Here is a 20,695-nt window from a genome sequence, read left to right on the forward strand (position 1 = left end):
CAAAGGGGGGCAATTTGCTATTACGTAAAACCCACCGTGGCGGTGACAAGAAATGATGCGACAAAATGTGTGTGATGCCGGTTGTGCCTTTTGCCCATTGTGTTGTTGTTGTGCCAGATTTGAATTCCATCTAGATCGCGAACAGAGCAGAGGCAAGGGCCCACAGAGGTGGATGTTACTGAACTACTTTTGAGATCCCTTCAAGTGATCCGCCACCAGTGTCGTGAGGAAGGAACTGCGCCTTCACCATTGGTGAGTGGGCTGAGACCATGAGCTCATTGAACCCAAAACCCCAGTTTAATCGAGAGGCGGGCTGCCTTCATTTGTACGCAGGATCTCAGCTCGTGCCAGCGCACAGCAATCTGCCCTCCGAATCACCTGACCAGGTCCCAGGATCCAGCAGTATTTCATTTATCGAACGAGACGGTTCAACCGCAGCATGGAGATTGTAGTCACCGCCATCAGCAGTCTAAAAATGCCGAGCTCACGAGAGGCTAACGTGGCCCCATGAGACATTGGGAAGTGTGTGGGTGGGAAAAGCAAATGTGGTGCACAATTACGTGTACGGCTCGATTTACACGGTGCACTTTTTTTGTGTTGCCCCCTTCTAATCTATACTACAAATCCTGCCATTGGTGTCACGCCACGTGAGACGGATACAATTCCCATTGCGAACTCTCGCAGAGAGGATCAGGGGTGACGTTACCCCCATCGTATGGAATGGGCCCTGGAAGACGAGGCCGGTCTACTTGTGGAAATCACTTGCACACTAGGTGGCAGCGCACCCCATCTCTCGCACGCCCTGCCAGTGGCAATAAAACTTGGAAGCCGGCAGTAAAGCAAATGAGCCGGCTCATTGTCGGGAGCAGGCAATTGTAAACGTGGTTGTAAAGTTAACATTCAACATGGAGACACACACACACACCTGTAATCATGCTCCAGCACTTTCGCGACAGATTGGTGAGTATGTACAGGGTAGTCCAGATGTCTTGTGGCTACCCCCTCCCCCCCCCCCATGTAATTCTCTTCAACTTATATTATTTTTTAAATTAAGGTTTATTCAAAATAGAAATTAATATGCACTGGGAAAAAAAAGTAGGGGTCAATTAATTGGGGGTCGCAAGACATCTGGACCACCCTCTACAGAAATGGATGAGACTCCCGATTTGATAGACAATAAAATTGCCTTCGTGTGGCAGCATTGGCCATGGCTGACGTTTGTGGAAAGTAATATCTGAACCGGTTCTGGCCTCGCTCACCACATCACCAACCCGCATTGAAGTATGGCCCAACAAGCACCATGATGCAACACACGGCGTGTATTGGCAAAGGGCTGCAACGATTACACTTGAATGTATCAAAGTAACAAACGTGCAATGACAATTGTAAGTGAGGCAGATATTCAGGTATGCATGTTGAACTTATTTCGCACCGTACGTAGCCAACCGTGCTAATCGGAGGTACAGTAGTTAGTCCATTCCATTTCAAGGCCTACTACATCATGGGACATCCAGATTTGCAGTCCATCCACCAAACGCCCTGCAACAGTCTAGAGTAAATTATCCTAGTTCCTTGTGCGTGTAGGGGTACAGCGCATTTTGTACATCCGCCACCTCGGTGAGGGTCATGACGGATATTTCACCAAACTTCACCAGGCTGGTAGGTGTCAGTTGGTGAAGGTGGAGAGGAGTGCAGAGCAACAATTGTATGTCTGCTGCATCTCCCTCTACCGTCCTATGGCAACTCTTTCTCTTCGCACATTGGTGGCGGTCACAAATCCTCACGGCAGCGGCTTTTGGCTGCTTGCCGTCGAACAAAGACGGTCACCCGCCATCGCGTGCTTTCAGGTGCGCTTCTGCGGCCGTCTGGAACGCTCTTCCTTCCAAAATTAGGAAGCTACTGGAGCTATGCACTTTTAAATCTAGATTTTTTAGACCTCATTTTTGTGTTTAGTTTGTTGTCCTTCCTCCGCACCTCCGATTAGCACGGTTGACTACGTACGGTGCAAAAGAAATTCAACGTACGTACGTACAAGCACTACCGAGGCTCAACCCCACTTAGCATCCTAGGTCTTGACAAGATCAGATGCATTCTGGGTGATTTAATGGACATCTGTGAAAACAACTGAACATTTGTGAAAAAGAGCTTCACAGCGCATCCGATTCCTCCAGAATAAATAAAGATTCTGATTTGCTCTGGCGGTGTTAGAATCAAACACAAGGCCATTGCAATGTTTCCGTATAATCCCCCTTGGGGTGGATTGAACGGCTATCGCCAGAGACGCTGCACTCCAGATGTGGCGACTGTCTTTTTTTTCGACGTGCTCAGATATCTTTGACAGCTCGGTGGGTGTTGCTAGACTCACAAGAGGAAGCTTTTGAGTTCGGAAATCAACCAAGTCCGTCATGATCATCATCATAGTCGTCGTCGTCGTGATGCCTCTGGGTTGATAAAACAATGAGTAATCAAATTTTGATTTAAAGCTTTCGTGACTGCAGGGATTCATATTCTTGGTTCTTTCGGTAAAGTCACGTAGAAGGGAAATCATAAAATAATACAAATATAAAACAATAACAAATTCTCACGACGTTTCGACTGCAACACAAGCAATCATCATCAGGTGATGATGATTGCTTCAGGTGATGATGATTGCTTGTGTTGCAGTCGAAACGTCGTGAGAATGTTTTATTGTTTAATATTTGTAATATTTTATTATTTCCCTTCTACGTGACTTTACCGAAAGAAACAAGAAAAATTAGTAATCACTTCGTGAGAAGGCAACCATTGCTCGTTCTCTGGAAAGGCTAGCACCTGCCATAGTAATGTGAAATTCCCAATCAGGATCACCCTACCCAACACTGGTTCGAGTATGGGGATTTTTACAAAAACACTTAAAAGCACATGCATTACTGGCATTTAAGACGGCAGATTTGTAAAAAAAAAATTGTAACTGTCACTACATTATGGTCTCCGATGGAGAAGCGATCATGAATCTCAAGAGGTTGTCAGATACTTAAATAAAGGACGCGTCTCCATCAATCACACGTCTCCCCGAGGTGACGTAAAATGTACTCATGGCAATCACGATTAGGCGAGTCGTGTTCGTGGCGCTAACTGCAGCATAATTTGTTCTAACCACGTGAACATGTGGTCTCGTAAGCCTCGTCCATCTTTATTTTATATATATATCGATATCTACACGTGCTTTGGATGGGGGGAAAGTCCTGGTTCCGGGACGACTGTCCCGGTGTCCCGCAGGATACAGTCCCAGTTTAAGAATAACAAACCTGTTAACCCCTTATCAGTGCCTAACTTATTACAGGCCAATTCAGACCTTATTGGTCACCCCGTGGCCCTTATAAATCTCAGTTCATCTAACAAAGTCCCATCACAAGGGAGAAACACAAACAAATAGACAAATACATGGGCCCGTATTGAAACGGCTGTACACTGTATGGACCTGAAAACTAAATTTCCATGTACAAGAATACGGACTAAACCGTATGGTTTGACATCTATGTGAGTGTCTGTCTGCTCCCCACTCCCCCCCGTTCTCGAGTCATGATACGGAGCAATGGGGCAAGAGCTCCCTGAGTCGTCGTGATCGCGGTTGGCAGAGGAGTGGGCTGACTCACTGATCTCTATAGGTGGGGGTCAACTTCAGAAAGAGCAAAGGGAGGACCCAACTCGGCTCTTGTTGGAGGGGTTTGGGGTCGTGTTTGAGTGGGCTGGACTGATTGAGGGTTGGCTTCGTACGGTGCGAAAGAAGTTCAATATATACATACAATTCCCCATCGTAGAGGGGTTGGCGAGGGTGCTCTTTGTGTGCTCACCTGTGCAGCTGCTTTGCCTCCGTCTCGGCCTCCAGTGCCCAAATGAAGAACCACGCACACAGGAACATCGACCACAGGAGCATCCGCATGTCGCTGTCGGCTGCAACAACAGCCCCAATTAGACAGATTGTGGGCAAGATGCACCTAACGTCGCCAACAACAACAACAACAACAACGGTAAAGTCACGTAGAAACAACAGAAATTTACAAACAACTACGTTTCGATCGCAACACAAGCAACGATTGCTTGTGTTGCGATCGAAACGTCGTAGTTTTTTGTAAAAAAAAAAAGTGTTTCTACGTGACTTTACCGAAAGACCCAAAGAATATGAATTCCTGCAGTCACGAAATCTTTAAGTCAAGATGAAACAACAACAACAACAACAGTTTATAACCACGTACAACAATAATAATGCATGCAGGCCTTTGTCCGTGAAAGCCTCCCCACATCATGTTGGCCATGGGGGTTGTTTGACCATACTTCACCATGCCGGTCGGCGCAGATTGGTGAAGGGGGGGGGGGGGGTACACTCTGACCGGTTCGGATATTGTGGCCGGGAATCGAACTCGGGTGAGAACGCCGAGCACATTTGTCTTGTTATCGTGGTAATAACGTTACAGGCGCCGTACACGGCCCTCTGTTTCATGAACATATCACGGGTTACGGGTAACGGGATGAATTTAGCACCTCTGTGAGACCACATCCATGTGACTCCTATCCACGGGTAGATGTTTATTACAGGACTTTTTGCAAATCGATTCGGGGATAATTAATAGGAAGGAGTACCGTCGGTACGTGGGTCACGGATGAGAGAGGTTCCACTGCATTTGTTTACTCTCAAGGGCTATGAATACGTTTTAAAAGGTTTCCCCGTGCTTCAATTAGTATTGGGCAGAGGTCATCTCTGCTCGTGATCCTTGGGCAGTGGTGGAAATTCCACGTTCCCATGGCAGACACCAGTTTATTCTTAAAGCAGCAACTGTTGACTTCCTACATAGCTATCAAGCAGTGCTCTCATTACTGTCCCATGAGGGCCACAATCATGACGATGATGGTAATAATGGGACTAAGTGAACCCTGACCGGAGTTTGAACTCATAATCTCATTCTTGAAACTCTGTTGCTCTAGCAACTGCGCTATTGCCCAATCACACACACGCACGCATATGGTATTTGGCAGGGATGGCCAAGTCGTGGCATGCGCATAGCTCCCAGGCAGTTAAAGTTTGGCTTTATGAAGACGCAGACCATATATATAACATTTCATTTACAAATTTAAACAATAAAACCCCGCGGAAGCAGGAGCGGTCTGGGCACTCGTGCTTTGGCTTGCGCAGCCGGGGAAGAAGCGAGCACACGCGCTCAGGGCGCTGCCGCAGATTTCTAAAATTTCAAATCTTTCGCAGCCAAAGCTGCGAGTCGCCCCGTGTCACACACAAAGACAACGATCCCCCGTATAGGCTTAACAGACTTTAGGGGCAAGTGCTGTTAGCGAGCACCTATGAAGGCCGGAACGGTACACGAGGGGGTGGGTGGCCAGCACCACGCCCGACCGCCTTTGTCTCCCCAGTAGCGATGTTTACACACCGCACAAGGTTCTCATTTTAGGCTGAGTCGACCTAGGGGAGGCCCATGACCGGTTCAGATAATCGTCACAGGGCGTTGGCCGTTAGCGGCAATCGAACCCGGGTCGCCGGGTTCATAGCGCAGCGCGCTCACCGCTACATTACCGCTCCCCCACACACGCACACCCACACACGCACGCACACGCACACACACACACGCACGCATACACACACACGCGCACACACGTGCGGCTCTGAGCAACGTGGCTATAATGGTCAGGAAGCTTGACACACCCCTCGTGCACGGTAATGCGGTCACATTTCTAACCTACACGAATCCGCAATGTATTGTCAAAGTCAAGGTGTCTCCCTGCTCAGATGAATGTTTTCCGCCGCTCATATCCGTGGTGTGATTCTGTGATGATGGATTTAGTGGGGCCACCAGTACGCCCAGGTGCCGTCACATGCATCGTAACGAAATCCATGATCACAGAATCGCACCACGGGTATGAGCACCTTTCATCTGAGCAGGGCGACACTTTGACATTGATTATACTCTTTGATTACACATCGATCTTGATCACCAGCCAGGTTATATCCACTCATGGTTGAAGACTTCCTATACCTAGGCCGTCGCCAATTCTCAGGATCTTCCGATGAAACATTCCATCGAGCTCCTTCACACGAGCCGATTTTATACAGCGATGTAATTTGTATTTTGAATACAATTCTTATTCAACCCTAATACAGATCCTATTAAACTCCAATAACGATCCTATTAAGCTCCGAGAGCAATCCTATTATCCACGCCCGTTTTTTTTGTATGAAGATGCATCTCTTTTTTTATGCCATAGCAGAAACTGCATATTTTGATATGTGGCAATCTAAAGGCTTTAGATTGTCACATCGATAACTCGGAACGCGCATTAATATTCACAAGTGCATGCGACAGACTTGCAATCCTAAGCCCCGCGCCAATGATGGAATAAATGAATTGTGCTCCTGTATTTGGGCATGCAAAAGCCGTCATAACATTTAGCGCCTATTTATATACAAATAAATTCCTTCATTGTGATGTGTTGCTGTTTTTTGTTATTTCAGAAATTACATAAAGTATCAACTTCTATGGCAGAGCACAGACGATGCTGTTTTCTAAAATGGTATGCAGACAGCAAAGCCTCAAATTATACCTGGCAATACCAAAAATCATCCCATGCTTTAAGGCCCTATCTGAGCACAATTTCTCTGGAGATGACCAAGCGAGTCACTCTCTATGTCTGTCTTGCAAAAAAAGAAGTTTACAGAACAGTTTGCTGCGAGTAGCAGTGGCTAGTGCACTGTCCCATAAATCCAAGCGACCTTGAGTTAGATTCCTGGCCACAGCTAACATCAGTTTGAAAGTGATTATCTGAACTGGTCTCAGGCGCTACTCTTAACTATGCTGCACTCACTAGCGTAGTGAAGTATGGTATAACAACATTCTAATTCCGACTGATTTGGGAAGCCCTCGTCTACCAGTGAATTGGCAAAGGGGTGTGCATTATTATAATTCGTTAATTTCATAATTTGCACTAAAGAAAACTGTCACTATAATGCATGTGTTTGTGTCCAGTCATTTGCGACTGGGCTGAGACCATCAACTAAGAGTCTTGGTTTAAATACGAGTGGCTGACACCCAGATGCTAATGAATATCTCATTAGCGACTCTGATGCCTGTATATTTGGAGTTTGCATGTTTTCCCCGTGGTCGCGTGGATTTTTCTCTAGTTCCTCCTGCGTTTCCCTCAACGTTTAGAAACGTGCGTTTAGAGTATTTGGCTGTTATTAATATCCACATGATATGCCACTTCATTGAGATATCAATTGTGGCCAGATCGCTTCTAAAAAAGAGCTATCCAGCTCAGTGAGCCTTACCTAGTAAAATAATAATATATTTTTGAGTTTTTATAGTGCTAGCGCAGTGCTCTGACCTGACCATTATCAGCCTCCTGAGTCTACCAGACATCTGCATCGCCAGAATAATTTACCAGAGCTGTCAGTTTTGCACGCAGCAGTGCACCTACCGAATTATACATTCGACCTCTAATTTAAACATTTTAAATAGAATAATGAAATACTTTGGAGCAAGAGACAAATTGCCTCCATGTTCAAATGAGCAAGAGGTTGGTGCTCATATCAGTTGGTGGTCCTGAGCCAATTGCAGAAATTCCATGTTATTATGGCAGGGGTCGGTAACTCCAATATACTATCCAAACATATACAGCACAACTGCGAAACATTTTTAAAAGAGCTTCGTTCTTGGATATCAATATCAGGCACACATAATCACGTACTAACACTGCTACGAATAAAGCTCTTTGCGACATGTGAAAATGCAACGCACGTACACTTAGTTTAGCTTATTTAAATGGCAATGTAATGCAAGCAGCCATGCGTCTACGTACCTTTGAAGAAAAGCTTGCGGGAAGATTTGGTTTCAAGGAAAAGGTAAATGACTATTGACAATCTAAGCACCACCACTGCACAAGCTGAGGGTGCTCCAACAGGGATTACTGCTCCACCTGTGCACCTTATGTATGCAACTGCTTCACCTTTTAGGGTGGGAGGGTGGGTGTTTTTGGGGGGCCCAGGTGGGGGGGGGGGACGGCAGAGGCTGTAAGCGGTCAATGGGATCGGGTGTGGTGGATGGACGCTGCTCACGCCCACTTTGGGAATGACGTTAATACAAAAAAGTTAAAAGATTTTGATTTTTTTTTCTCTCTTGAAAGCCGCCCCCCCCGTTTTTTTGTATGTTGGGCGGTCGTCAAAACAAACGCCGCTCAAACAGAAGGGGCCCATTGAGGCAACCGCGTAGCTCGCGGGAAATGAACGATGCCAATCCAACACCTTCACTTAGCAGCGAGAGAAGTCCACCCCCACTCCCGCGAAGCCCGAGGGGCATAACAGAGCCAGCGCATGGGAACCACACGCACTGCCGTTTTGTCACAACATTGAAGCTTGCCTTCAAAAATAATATGTATCAGAATATGTACGTATGACGGGAGGAATCCCATGAGCGATAAATCATTTTTTGTTCACAGATGTTCAGTAGGGGCAGGTCAGAAAGGTTACAACAAACAAAAACACGATAGGAGTGTAAAGTATAGGAAAGGTAAACCAATCACTTAAAGCACACACACATATATATATACAAATACAACTCAATTATGTTTAATGTTACCAGGTTACGTCCACTGAGCTAGTAGCTTCTTTTTAAGAAGCCACCTGGCCACACATGATAGCTCAACGAAGTTGCTTATTATCGTGTGGCCAGAGTCCCACACGAAGAGCGGTCGTGCCTCCTCTGACAGAGACTGGCCCTCACCAGGTGTTTGGCCTCGAATGAAACTCGACGTGAGACACGGGGCTCAAAAACACCGAAATGACTTCCAAACTTGATGTTGTGCAGTTCATTTGCATTATTCCATCGCGTGACAGCCGATTAAATTTAATAGCGCAAGTCAATTAAGTAAAATTTATCCAGGGAAAACTTGGGAACAAACATTGTTTGCAGAAAAAATACAGGTGACATTGGGTGTAAACACTAACAGTGCCAATCAAAACGTTGTATGCAGTGTATAAGGTGGAATGGTGCAAGCCTGCAACTACTTGCTCATGTCACTGCTGTTTAAAGGGCCTCTGCGTTTGGGAGATCTAGAAAACAGTATTTAGCCTCGTCTTTCACGCTAGCCAGAGGGCTTGAAAGAGGTTATCGTACTACATGAAATATTGTTTAAAGTTTTGCTGGCTGGACGCGCGTTATCTACTGCTTCCCTCTGAGTATCCTATCCCCTGTAATGGTCACGCCCAAAAGAACGGTCACATCCGAAGGGAGGAAAGCACGGACAGGCAGGCTGTCACACGCAAAGGATGTACAGGCTGCTGCTAGTACAATATATTTATAAAATAACTGTGTGATTATATTTCGTGTGAAAACCCACCATAGAAATGTGGTATTTCCACCACTTGCTCAGGGCTTCCAATAGAGATATCGGCAATAGTTCTACCCCATCTATTAATTAATCAGGGAAGCACCGTGACCTTCCGTTCACTTGTAACATTTTAGCCGACGAGGCAGCGTGTGATCAATCCCGTGTTTGTCCCTCGTTTTTTCAATGTATAACCAGGACATTGTGTATTTGTTTGGGCATATTACAGCATAGAAGGTGAATTATTCTGACAGCGCTAAACATCAGTCGAGTACACAGCGATGCATTATTAACAAAGTGACGTGAGAATTGGTCGAAGCAGGCATACGCTTGCATTTATTCAGCTCGGATTTCCATAACGCTCTTTGGGAGTGTGTACGCTGGCAAAGGCGATGGTGTTTTCATGGGAAGGTAATTGGGGCCGGTTTGGAATAAGAAAATGTGCCCTCCTGCATAAACAAACACAAATGCCACTTAGAGGCCACAGAAGTGCATGGGCAACAGCCACATTTGAAACATTGAGACTTGTCATGCCAACCCAGCATGAGTGTCACTCACCTCAGGTGTTGCTGTCCTTTTAGCCAGTGGTAAACATTCCACGTTCCTATGATATGGGCCAGTCTGTCCACGTGACATCAATCGTTAATTTCTCACAGAGCAGTTCTCATTTCATTTAGAGAGTATGGGCTGTTTGTGACCCCTGACTGGGATTTGAACTTGAGACCTCCCGATTGGTGAGCTGAGTGCTTCTTATAATGGATTACGAAATGTCTTGCGATCGATGTAACGCAAGAAAGCATTGCCATGTTGGGCTTTAGCTTGTGATACAGCCAATTATGAATCATATTGATTCCAAAATTGCCAGGCAATGCCAGGGATAGCCATTAGCTACATGAGCCAACCATATAATAATAATAATAAAATCCTTTATGTTTATATACATATATAATATAACCAGGACTGCATCATTGACCCTTAAGACTTTTTTGAGGAGGGTCCTGAATTGGCATGTTTGGCCAGTGTTTGGTAGGAGAGAGAAAGATACGCACGTATGCAAGGAGATAACACTCAAAAGCTCCACGCAGATGGTCTGAGGGATTACTTGATGTACTGCCATTTGCAGGTCACTTTACAACCCTGATATGGCCATGCAGTCTCCCATCTCAAGTACTAACCAGGCTCAACCATGCTTAGCTTCTGGGATCTGATGATATTCGGTGCATTCGTGCTGATTTTATCGCAACAATTAATAACAGCACCGGTGAGGTGGGACTTTTGAGTCGTGTTTGGTCTGACTGAGCTCTAGGTGTCTCGATTGCAGTGCCTTTATATTGGTAGGAACCTCCTGGTTACATCAGCCCACAGGGGATTATTGTGTCCGTCCGTCGTGTAGGGAGGGGCTGGGTGGGGAGGGTGGGGCTGGGTGGGGAGGGGAGGGTGGGGAGGGGCTGGGTGGGGAGGGTGGGGAGGGGCTGGGTGGGATGGGTAGGGCTGGGTGGGTGGGGGGTGGGAGGGGTGGGGCTGTGTGGGGAGGGGCTGGTCACCCCGTGGTGCCCTTATAAAACTCAACGTTTAACCTACTCACGCCGGCTTGTGCCCGCCCTCACAGTCGGGCATATTTGCGGAATACACCACGCCGCCGTTGACCCTGGCCATTGACCGAGCAACCCAACGTTCCTACCAGCTCCCTCCGCAGGAATGTGTACCTGTTTTCATTCTACGGCCAACCTTCCAGCTTGCTGGAAAACTTTGCGGCACACCGAGGCAGCTGCGCATGCGCGACCGAGGGAGTTGGGAGGCCTGGGGGTGGAGACTGACGGCTGTCTGCTGGACATCTGTGAGAAAATAAAATAAAGATTCTGATTCTGAGCCGTGACCAATGTATAAGGGAGGGCGGGAGGTGGGGGTGGGTGGGTTGGGGTGTAAGGTTTTCCCCTCCTATGTATAAACGAAAAGATGTGTTTGGTTTGTTGTCCTTTCCCCTCCGATTTGCAAGCTTGGCATACAATCATCACGTCAAATATGGACGGCCCCTAATCCAGTACATGTGTAATAGGCGTTGTGGGCAGTAGAGGGCAGTGCAGAGAAAATGTGTTACTGTTCTGCACCCACCCCACCACCTTCAGAACCCCACACTGCCCAGCGTGGTGAAGTATGGTCAACTCTCCTTCACGTCCAGCTGTAGAGTGGCAGAATCGGGCGCGCCGTATTTGAGCGTGTGCATTGGAGCACGATACTGCAGCTGCAGGGGTCACAAATCGTTGGGGTTGTTGCGTTAGGGGCCGTCCATAAATGACGTCACGCATCAGGGGGGGGGGGGGTTCAGACATTTGTGACGATGTGTGACGAGAGGGGGGGGGGTGAGATATGTGACGTCACATCAAAATGCGCAACTTTAAATAAATACTAGCTTTACTACCCAGCTTCGCCCGGGACTTGGATTCTCGACGCCCGGCCGTCTTTGTCTCCCCAGTGGCGATGTTCACACCACGGTTACTCGTTTGAGGCTGAGTCGACCTAGGGGAGGCCCAAGACCGGTTCAAATGATCGTCACAGGTGGTGGTAGTAAGTGGGAATCGAACTCGGGTCGCCGAGTTCATAGCGCAGCGCACTAACCACTACACTACCGCTCGCCCCACACACGCGCCCCCCGTCCATAGGTACACATGCACGCGCTCACCACTCACCCTCAACACTCACCCTCACCACTCACCACTCACCCTCAACACTCACCCTCACCACTCACCACTCAACCTCACCATTCACCCTCACCACTCACCCTCACCACTCACCGTCACCACTCAACCTCCCCTCACCACTCACTAATCACCACTCACAATCGCCACTCACAACCGCCCTCACCATTATATTTTTGCCCCAGTCAACGCCGGATATTTCCCATTCGTAGCAGTTTATATCAACTCTATAAGCAACTTATATTAAACAGGAAGCGCGATCCTAAAGTAATTTACAACCTTCGATTAGTCCTTTGTGCGATTCAAAGAATCGATTCCTGGCATGTTGGGGGTTTACATTTTGAATGATAGAGTTTCATTTTCATTGTTTTTTTATTTTTTCAGGAGTTTTTAATGACATTTTTGCCCCGGTAAACGCCGGATATTTCCCGTTCGTAGCAGTTTATATCGACTTTAAGCAACTTATAGTAAACGGGAATCGTCCGAATTAGGGGTCGGCACAGTTTGGCTCAAACCACTAAACCGTGGTTTGAACCGAACCAAATCGGTTTGGTTTGGCTCTCTTTGAACTGGTTCGGTTTGGTTTGGGGCTACGAAAACCGACTCGGTTTGGCTCGGACAGGGTGGAACCGGCTCAAACTAGTTTGGTTGGTTGTAAAGGCGACACGAAAGGACATGCTGTAGTTGCCTTTGCCTGCGAATTCACTTTGCAATTGCATCTCCATGGCTCGAGCGGCTCAAGACGGCGCCATCCCCGGCGGCTCCAGCATCACAAGGTATCTCACCCACGACGTGGAAGAGACCAAACACGGCGGTAGCGACGAGGAGCCGATGGCGAGCGAACGTGAGAGCCCGGACGCCACGCGCGGCGACACGCGGCAGAGCCTCATGCGCACCCTCGGCGCCGCAGCGCTGCAGACCGCGACGCAGCCCAAGCCCAAGAAGGCCCGTGTGTCCCGAGCGCTGTGGCACGACGAGTACTTTGAGACGAGCCAGGCCGCGGGCGACGTGCAGAGCCGGGCCTGCAAGATCTGCACCCTCCAGTACGCGGGCTCCACCTCCTCGGGCACCCGTATCAAGCATCTCAAGACCCATGGGATCGTCGACCCCGAGTCGCCCACGGTCGTCACGTCGCCGCCGACGGGGAAGGGTTTGCTCGTGCAGTCCAAGATGGCCACGCCCATGTCAGCGCACGCGAGCAAGGCCATGGACAGCTTTGTCGCCGAGTACATCGCGACGAGTGGTCTAGGCCATAAACACGTAACATCGGATCCCTTTACGACTCTTCTTCAACGAGCTGCCCCGGGTTACGAGCCCAAGTCTGAGCGCACGGTCAAGCGCCGCATGCTCGAGATGTATGTCGTCCTCAAGCTACTCGTGCTACAGTACTTTACTACTTTTGGCTCTTGCGTCTCCTTGACCTACGACGGTTGGACAAACGACGCCATGACCGGCTTCTTCTCGGTCACCCTCCACTGGATGGACCCGGCGTCGTTCTCCATCTGCAACTGCATCATTGACTTCTTTTGGGTGGCCCCGGGCGAAGGCGTGGGCAAGCGCATGGCGCAGCGCCTGCACGAGCTGCTCGACGACTTTGGCGTGTGGCCGCGCCTGCTCGCCGTCGTCACCGACAGCGGTTCTGACGCCGTCGCATCCGCCAAGTCCCTCACGCTCCTCGAGGGGAGCAACCTGCGCTCGACGTGCTGCTTGCGGTGCATCACGCACTGCGTCAACCTCGGCGTCAAGGCCTCATTCGGCGCGTTCGAGACACTGCTGCGCAGCCTCCGCGCGACGCTCGGCGCTATCCGCAAGAGCAAGACGAAGAGGGCGGCCTACACGTCGCTCGCGCGGCACTACCTCAAGTGCCCGCTGCAGCCGCCTTGCCTCGACGTGGTCACACGTTGGGGTAGCACGTACGTGATGCTCACGGCGTCGCTAAGGCAGCGCCAAGTGATCGACGCCATCTGCCTTGAGCCCGGCTGGTCGCGGAGCCAGGCCGGCTTGTCGGACGAGCAGTGGGAGCAGGCGGCGCTGCTCTGCCAGTTCTTGGAGAAGCCGGCGGCCATCTCCGATGCCATGGGCGCCGAGGAATACTGCACCATCTCGAACGCCATCACGGCGCAGGAGGCTCTCTTGAGCCACTGCATGACCCACCGCCCGAGTCCTCATGTGGTCGTGAGCTCGGCCGCCCTGACCATCTCCGACTACATGGTCAAGTACAGCGACCTTCTCTCGTCCGAACCAAGCCGCGTCGCCCGCTTTCTCGACCTGCGCCACCCCAAGCCCGCGGCCTCGAGCACCGAGTACAGCAATATCAAGGACATGATGACGGACATTCTCAACCAGCGCTACCCAGCGTTGACGACGGACGCGGCGCCGAAGGCGGCGCCGCGTGGCGGCATTAACATCCTCTTTGACATGGTCTACGCGCCCAACGCTCATGACGGCGCCGCCTCCGAGGTCGACCGCTTCCTGCTTGAGCCGACTCAGGACCTGAGCATGGACGTCGTCGAGTGGTGGAAGCTGTACGGCGGCAAGTACCCGCGCCTACGACGCGTGGCCCTCGACTATTTGCCTATCCCGGCGTCGTCCGTGCCCTCCGAGAGAGCAAACTCGGCCGCCAAGCGCTCCTTTCTCGACCGACCAAACCTGCACAAGTGCACGTTCAAGGCCGAGATGTGTGTGCGCTCGTGGGCGCGGATGTTGCCTAGTGTTGGGGTTTCACTGCCATTGAACTACCACACTGCGTTCAAGGACATTGGGCGTGCCAAGCTTGAGGAGATGGCTGTGGACGACATCGTCGTCCAGTACTTGCTAGTGAATCTCAATATGAAGAAAGCCTGCGTAGAAATTAGCGATTAATACACTTGATATTTGTATTGAATGCGAATATTGTTTGCCGCGCATCTTTTCGGTTCAAGCCAACTCAAGAGGTTTGGTTTAGCTTAGTTTGGTTTGGTTTTGGTTTGTTTTGGTTCAGTCGTCGCTGGTTTGGTTTGGTTTGCTCAATTTGAAACCAGTTTGAGTCGGTTCAAACCGTGCCGACCCCTAGTCCGAATGTAAAGGAATCTACAACCTTCGATTCCTTTGCGCGATTCAGTGAATCGATTCTTGGCGCGTCGGGTTTAAAAGTAATTACACAGTTGTTTTTTCATTGGTATGTAATGTTTGAAAGTTTTCATAAGATTTTAAATGTATTTCCCCCCCGGGCAACGCTGGGTATATTGAGTTTATACCACAAATGCGTGCGCATATTTTTAACGGGAATTAAAAATGGCGTCCACCCGGCAGCGAATGCGTCGCTACCCGTTGCCAGGGGCAACCGCCGTCCAATGAAACTGCGTATGGTCCGGCGACACACAGACACACACACAGACAGACAGACAGATTTGCGATTTTATATATATAGATAGACAACAGGTTCTACTTAATTAAATAGCGCCACATTAAATACGCACTCCAATGACAATAGTTTAAAGCGATTTGAAGCATGTTTAATTTTTTTTGGGGGGGGGGGCAGAGCTTGTGACGTCGTATTTGAGGCGGGGTCTGACTTTTTGTGACGTCGTGTGACGAAGGGGGGGGGGGGGGTCAAAAATCATCCAAAATCGCGTGACGTCATTTATGGACGGCCCCTTATAACAACTGCCATATACCATCAGGAGCTGTCCTAAAGGAGTAACTGACACTCGTGCCGCTGGTTCTGGGACGCCAGCGAAGATGATTATCCCGGCCACGCACGCCGGGTTCGTGTGAGCAGGCGACACTTTCACGTGGCTGCCAGTGTCGTCCATCCTCGAATGAAATATCGAGTGCACGATTGTACGTACAATACGTTAAACTTAAGTCGCATTATACGCAGCCAACCGTGCTAATCGGAGGTGCGGGGGGAAGGACAACAAACTAAACACAACAAGCAGTTCTAAAGAAACGAGTTGTCAATCCGGATGATTTAAAAGTGCACAGCTCCGGTGGCTTCCTAACATCGGTAGGAAGAGCGTTCCAGACGGCCGTGGGAGCGCATCTGATAGCGCGCGATGCGGTGACCGCCGTCTTCGTTCGATGGCTCGTTCGCCGAGTGCGCGCGGCTCCTGCGACGTGCGGCGATGTGGAACGAAGAAGGGCCTTCTTCAAATCTAGATCGAAGAAGGGCCTCTCACTCTCGAGTCCGCGCGCGTGAGGTGTGCTCGGAGAGGGCACGGAAATTAAACATTGAAAAAAAAAACGAAATCCCCCCCCTGCCTTTAGCTGAAGCCCGAGCGATGCATGCACGCATGCGTTGCGTGCACCTGAACGCGGGCGCAGTGCACGCGTTTGCTGAGTTCATAGGAAATCATCTAGATTTGAAGTTCATAGGAAACGTTTGGAGAGTGGAACGTTCGATGGTTTTGGTGGCGCGGTGGTCGATGCGCACTGCGCAGTGGCTTGAGTTCGATTCCCGACAAAGGCGAACGTTGGTGGCGAACAATATCTGTAACTGGTCCTGGGCACCACCTTCACCAACCCGCACTGACCAGCGTGGTGAAGTATGGTCAAACAACCCCCGTGACTGACACGTGACGGGAGGGGGCCATCGTGCAGCTGTAAATTGTTTCATTATTTTCAAATTAATCGCTTAAATATAAGCTTTTGGCAATAGCCTTTCTTCATAACATAACCTGTTCTCCACCTGAGGACGGCTGCTTGCGTTGTGGCCGAAACGTCGTGAGAATTATTTTATTATGTTTTATTTGTATTATTTGTATTATTTTATTATTTCCATTCTACGTGACTTTACCGAAAGAACCAAGAATATGAATCCCTGCAGTCACGAAAGCTTTAAATCGAAATTTGACCAAAAGTCGTTAATTAATTAGCATACGCCTATTTGAAATAATCTACGCCTCGAGTTTCCTGGCTGGCTGCTGACTGGGCTCCTGTCCACCCCAACACTAACGCTGTTGTTCGTGGCTGCGGTCTGTTGTCACCAAAACAAGCTGGGTAACTGGATATGCCCTTTTGTAAATCCACCGCTGGATGATGGCCTCCCCGCACCGTGCAGGTCACGGGGGTTAATTGGTCATGATTCACCTTGTTTTGGGGGGTTGGTGAAGGTGGGGAGCACAGAAGTACAATACAATACATTTCGCAGGACTCTGACCCCTGCTGACCACGATGTAGCACTGCCTCGCAGCTGCCGATGACAACTTGACATGCGTGGAGGTCACCCCCATTCAAGCACTATCCGGGGTCAACCAAGCTTAGATGCTGAGATTGGGCACCTCCCGGTTTAGTTGGTCAGAGGCAAGTCATTATTATTAAATACATGTTGATTTACCATAAACGGCAAGTATGTGTGTGTGTGCATTCATGCTGTTGACGAATGTGTTGGGTTTTATTCTTTTTTAAAAGCCGACAGCTGAATTGCATGGTGTACTTGTTGATGCGTTGGTCTATTTTACAATTAAATGCAAGGCGGTTTTTGTTCCCTTAATGTAGACCAAAACCCAATGTTTAATGAGGAACTCAAAAAGGAAATGAGATCTTTTTGCAAAGAAGCCTGACCATTTTCTACATAATCCAGTTAAATGTAACTGTGGTGCATGCACAGAAATGTGCATGAAAATTACCGTACATGGTCACGCACCTCAATTTTGTCACTCCACTGCTGGATTAGGGCCTCGTCACGCCATCGAGGACCATGGGGGTTATTGACCATACTTCACCGCACGACTTATGCTATGCTAATATAGGCAAGTCACTGTATGTGGTCACATGACACTCGTTTGCATTGTTAACCATTCACTTACGCGCGTCATCCATGTGACCAGTAGCAATCCCGTTGAGGTTAATGACCTCGTTTGCAAGGGAGATCTGAGAATAAATGGTAAAAAGATAAAGGTGCAGCCCTTCAAATGCTTGTTCAAGCCACTGCTAGCGAAAGGGGCCTGTGCTACAGGAAGCTCTAGAAAGCCCCTCTAGAGAGTATGTTGGCCTACTCTTCCATACTGGCGAGACATCTTGGGAGCACCCACACTTTATCCCACCACAGGGAACCTACCGATCGATTGATTGTGCTGTACTCTTTTATTTAGCTAGGTGGACAGAGGTGGAGGAGGGGAGTTCAAACTTGCACCATTGTTACCACTGCTGCCCTGAAAGATTGACCTCTGGATTGCAAGTCCAGTCATTACCCCACAGCAGCATCCCATTGTATAAACCTGAGCATACTAATTAGAGTGGGTAAAGCCACAGGAAAATGAGCACCACCTGGTCATGATTCAGTGCCTTCAAGAAGTCAACAGTGGGTCTATTCTGCGGATAGACCGATCCCCGCCAGAGGAATGTGGAGCTTTGACCTCTGACCCAAGACCACTGAAAGAGATGGGCACCGCCAAAGTCTCAGAAGAGTGCAGCGGTCGTTTGATCTTTATTGGCCATGGTCTCGGTGATGTCACCATCGTATCCGGTGAAAGCACACTGTGACAGGACATCATGGGACAGAAGTAGACATTGCTTTGCAGGCGACAGTTATTGGTGCCAAATACATTTCCTGTCACCTCTACTTTCCGCCATTTGCTTGCTGTTGCGAGTGTTGCCGCTCTGCCTCCTGTTGTTGGTGGAGGGGAGCCACCACCAGCTGCCCAGCGGCATCATTTTTCAGCTTCCTCCACAGATGCCGATCCTGACACTGGCGGTCCTGACCGTCTGTTGCAAGGCTTCCTGTAAAATATCTCCATTCTGCCAGGGCACGAACAACGCAGTGTAAAAGCGCAAAGTGTGCGACAACAGTTTCTCAACCGCCACCATCATCACCGTCAACATCACAATCAATAACACAAACAGCACCGTCACCACTCCAACTCTACCATCACCACGGCCACCACCATTACCACAGTCATGAACACTACCATCATCACCGGTACCATTACATCATAACTACCGCCATCAACACCGCCATAATTCCATCATCACGACCATCACTATAACCATCGCCTTCAGCATACACATACCCCATCTCCACCACTACCTCCAGCATGGAGATTGCATAAATTAAAATGGTCATTCTGCAATGGTATTGGCACGTCCACGTGCATCACGGATTTTGGTGCATCGCTCCACCCCAGCTCTGTGCCAGTAGATGCTTGGTCCCCAGAAGTGACAGCTGCTGTGGCATGTGATAGCGGGGCACGCTGGCCACATAATCCGGGCCATGTAGTCCGGCCAACCGCAGCCTCGCCTGCCTGACGAGCTCGAAATGTAGGCTTGCCAATAAAGCCATGTAGGACAAGTCGAATGTGCACTGGAGACCCTGAGGGGGAAGGCTGTGATTATGTCCCCTGGCCAAATCCCCATCTGCGGGAGCCACGGGACAGAAACCCAAGCCTCTTGAGTGCCTCCAGAAGCAACAGCGACTGGTACGGCCACACACAGAGCAGCACAGAGGCACACGGAACCCCGCAGATGCTGACAAATATCTTGTTAAGGCCATGCAGACTTTTGGGGAATATGCTGTGAGGAATCATAATGTCAGCATCTGGTTGCTTTTGTCTACCCACCGCTAATGGTGCAAAACACGAGGTACTCGTTATAGGCCAATTGTAATCCGAGGGGGCGGTCACAGCGGTTAGCACACCGCTTTATAAACTTGGTGACATGAGTGTGATTCCTGATCATGGCTAACATCACTGGTAAGTGATATCTGACCCAGTACTCTACCATCTGCAGTGACTATTGTGGTGAAATATGGATAAACAACACCCATGACTGGCACAGCAGGGGAAGGTCTCATCCAGCAGTGGATTGCTAACGGAATTGAAACTATCCGGGTAAATTTTTGAAACAGAAATGTTGATATTTGGTGAAAGGATTTAAACATCTGCAGTCCACTGCTTAAATTGGTGTAGAGGGTAAGTGGGCATTAACATATCTGTAAAGATACACACCCCACATACTGTACATACCACGGTGGGTTGAAAAATATTTGTTCTGATATGGAGCTGTTTTCTTTATGTTCATGTTCCATTGAGGTACAATGCACGTGATGTGTTGTGCTTCTCACCCGCTTGTTTACTACACACGTGATCAATTAATTATCACTCAGCTATTACTTCCCCCACAAGTGATACTTTGACTGTGGATACACGTCCAAGTCAATGGAAGCCAAGCGTGATGAGAATGGGGTTGATTGACAAATGCATTAATATCGGGCATGATGAATTGCAGCCACCACAATTCAGGGCTTGTAGTCGCCTAATTTCTCCCGTTTCGTTTGATTTAATTCTGCAATTTTATTTGTGTGATAATACCTTGTGATGATGCCTCCTAATTTCACATTATAAACTAGGATACAGACAAACAATTGTATCATCAGCATCAGCCATGATCTCTATACACTTCAGGTTAAAGGCTTCCTCACTGTGCGCCATCACCATCCTCACGGTTCTGTGATGCCACAATCGGTCTTGCTCATGAGCTGACGTGATGCATCACATCATCTCCACAGTGGCTAATATATGATTTGCTGTATACAAGGGCGAAAGAAGTTCAACATACATACGGTTACAAAATAAACATGCAAATATCACAAAAGAGTAGTCATGTTCCTACTATATTCAAAGAGCCCTCTCTGTAATTACACACACCTATAGGTG

At 48.8% G+C, this 20,695-nt stretch overlaps 1 protein-coding gene across 1 annotated transcript; it reads left to right on the plus strand.

The window, feature by feature from the left end:
• The first annotated feature begins 12,785 nt into the window (after nt 1–12,785).
• On the plus strand, nt 12,786–14,924 carry LOC144936439 (uncharacterized). The gene has a single exon (XM_078863490.1). It carries the CDS (start codon nt 12,786–12,788, stop codon nt 14,922–14,924), a length of 2,139 nt encoding a protein of 712 aa, XP_078719616.1.
• Nucleotides 14,925–20,695: the final 5,771 nt, after the last annotated feature.

The sequence above is a fragment of the Lampetra fluviatilis genome, chromosome 16, assembly GCF_964198595.1.
Source record: "Lampetra fluviatilis chromosome 16, kcLamFluv1.1, whole genome shotgun sequence".
NCBI lineage: Eukaryota > Metazoa > Chordata > Hyperoartia > Petromyzontiformes > Petromyzontidae > Lampetra > Lampetra fluviatilis.

What these genes read in the sequence shown, in the direction of transcription:
- LOC144936439 (XM_078863490.1), top strand. Translation starts at nt 12,786, where the DNA reads ATGGCTCGAGCGGCTCAAGACGGCGCCATCCCCGGCGGCTCCAGCATC.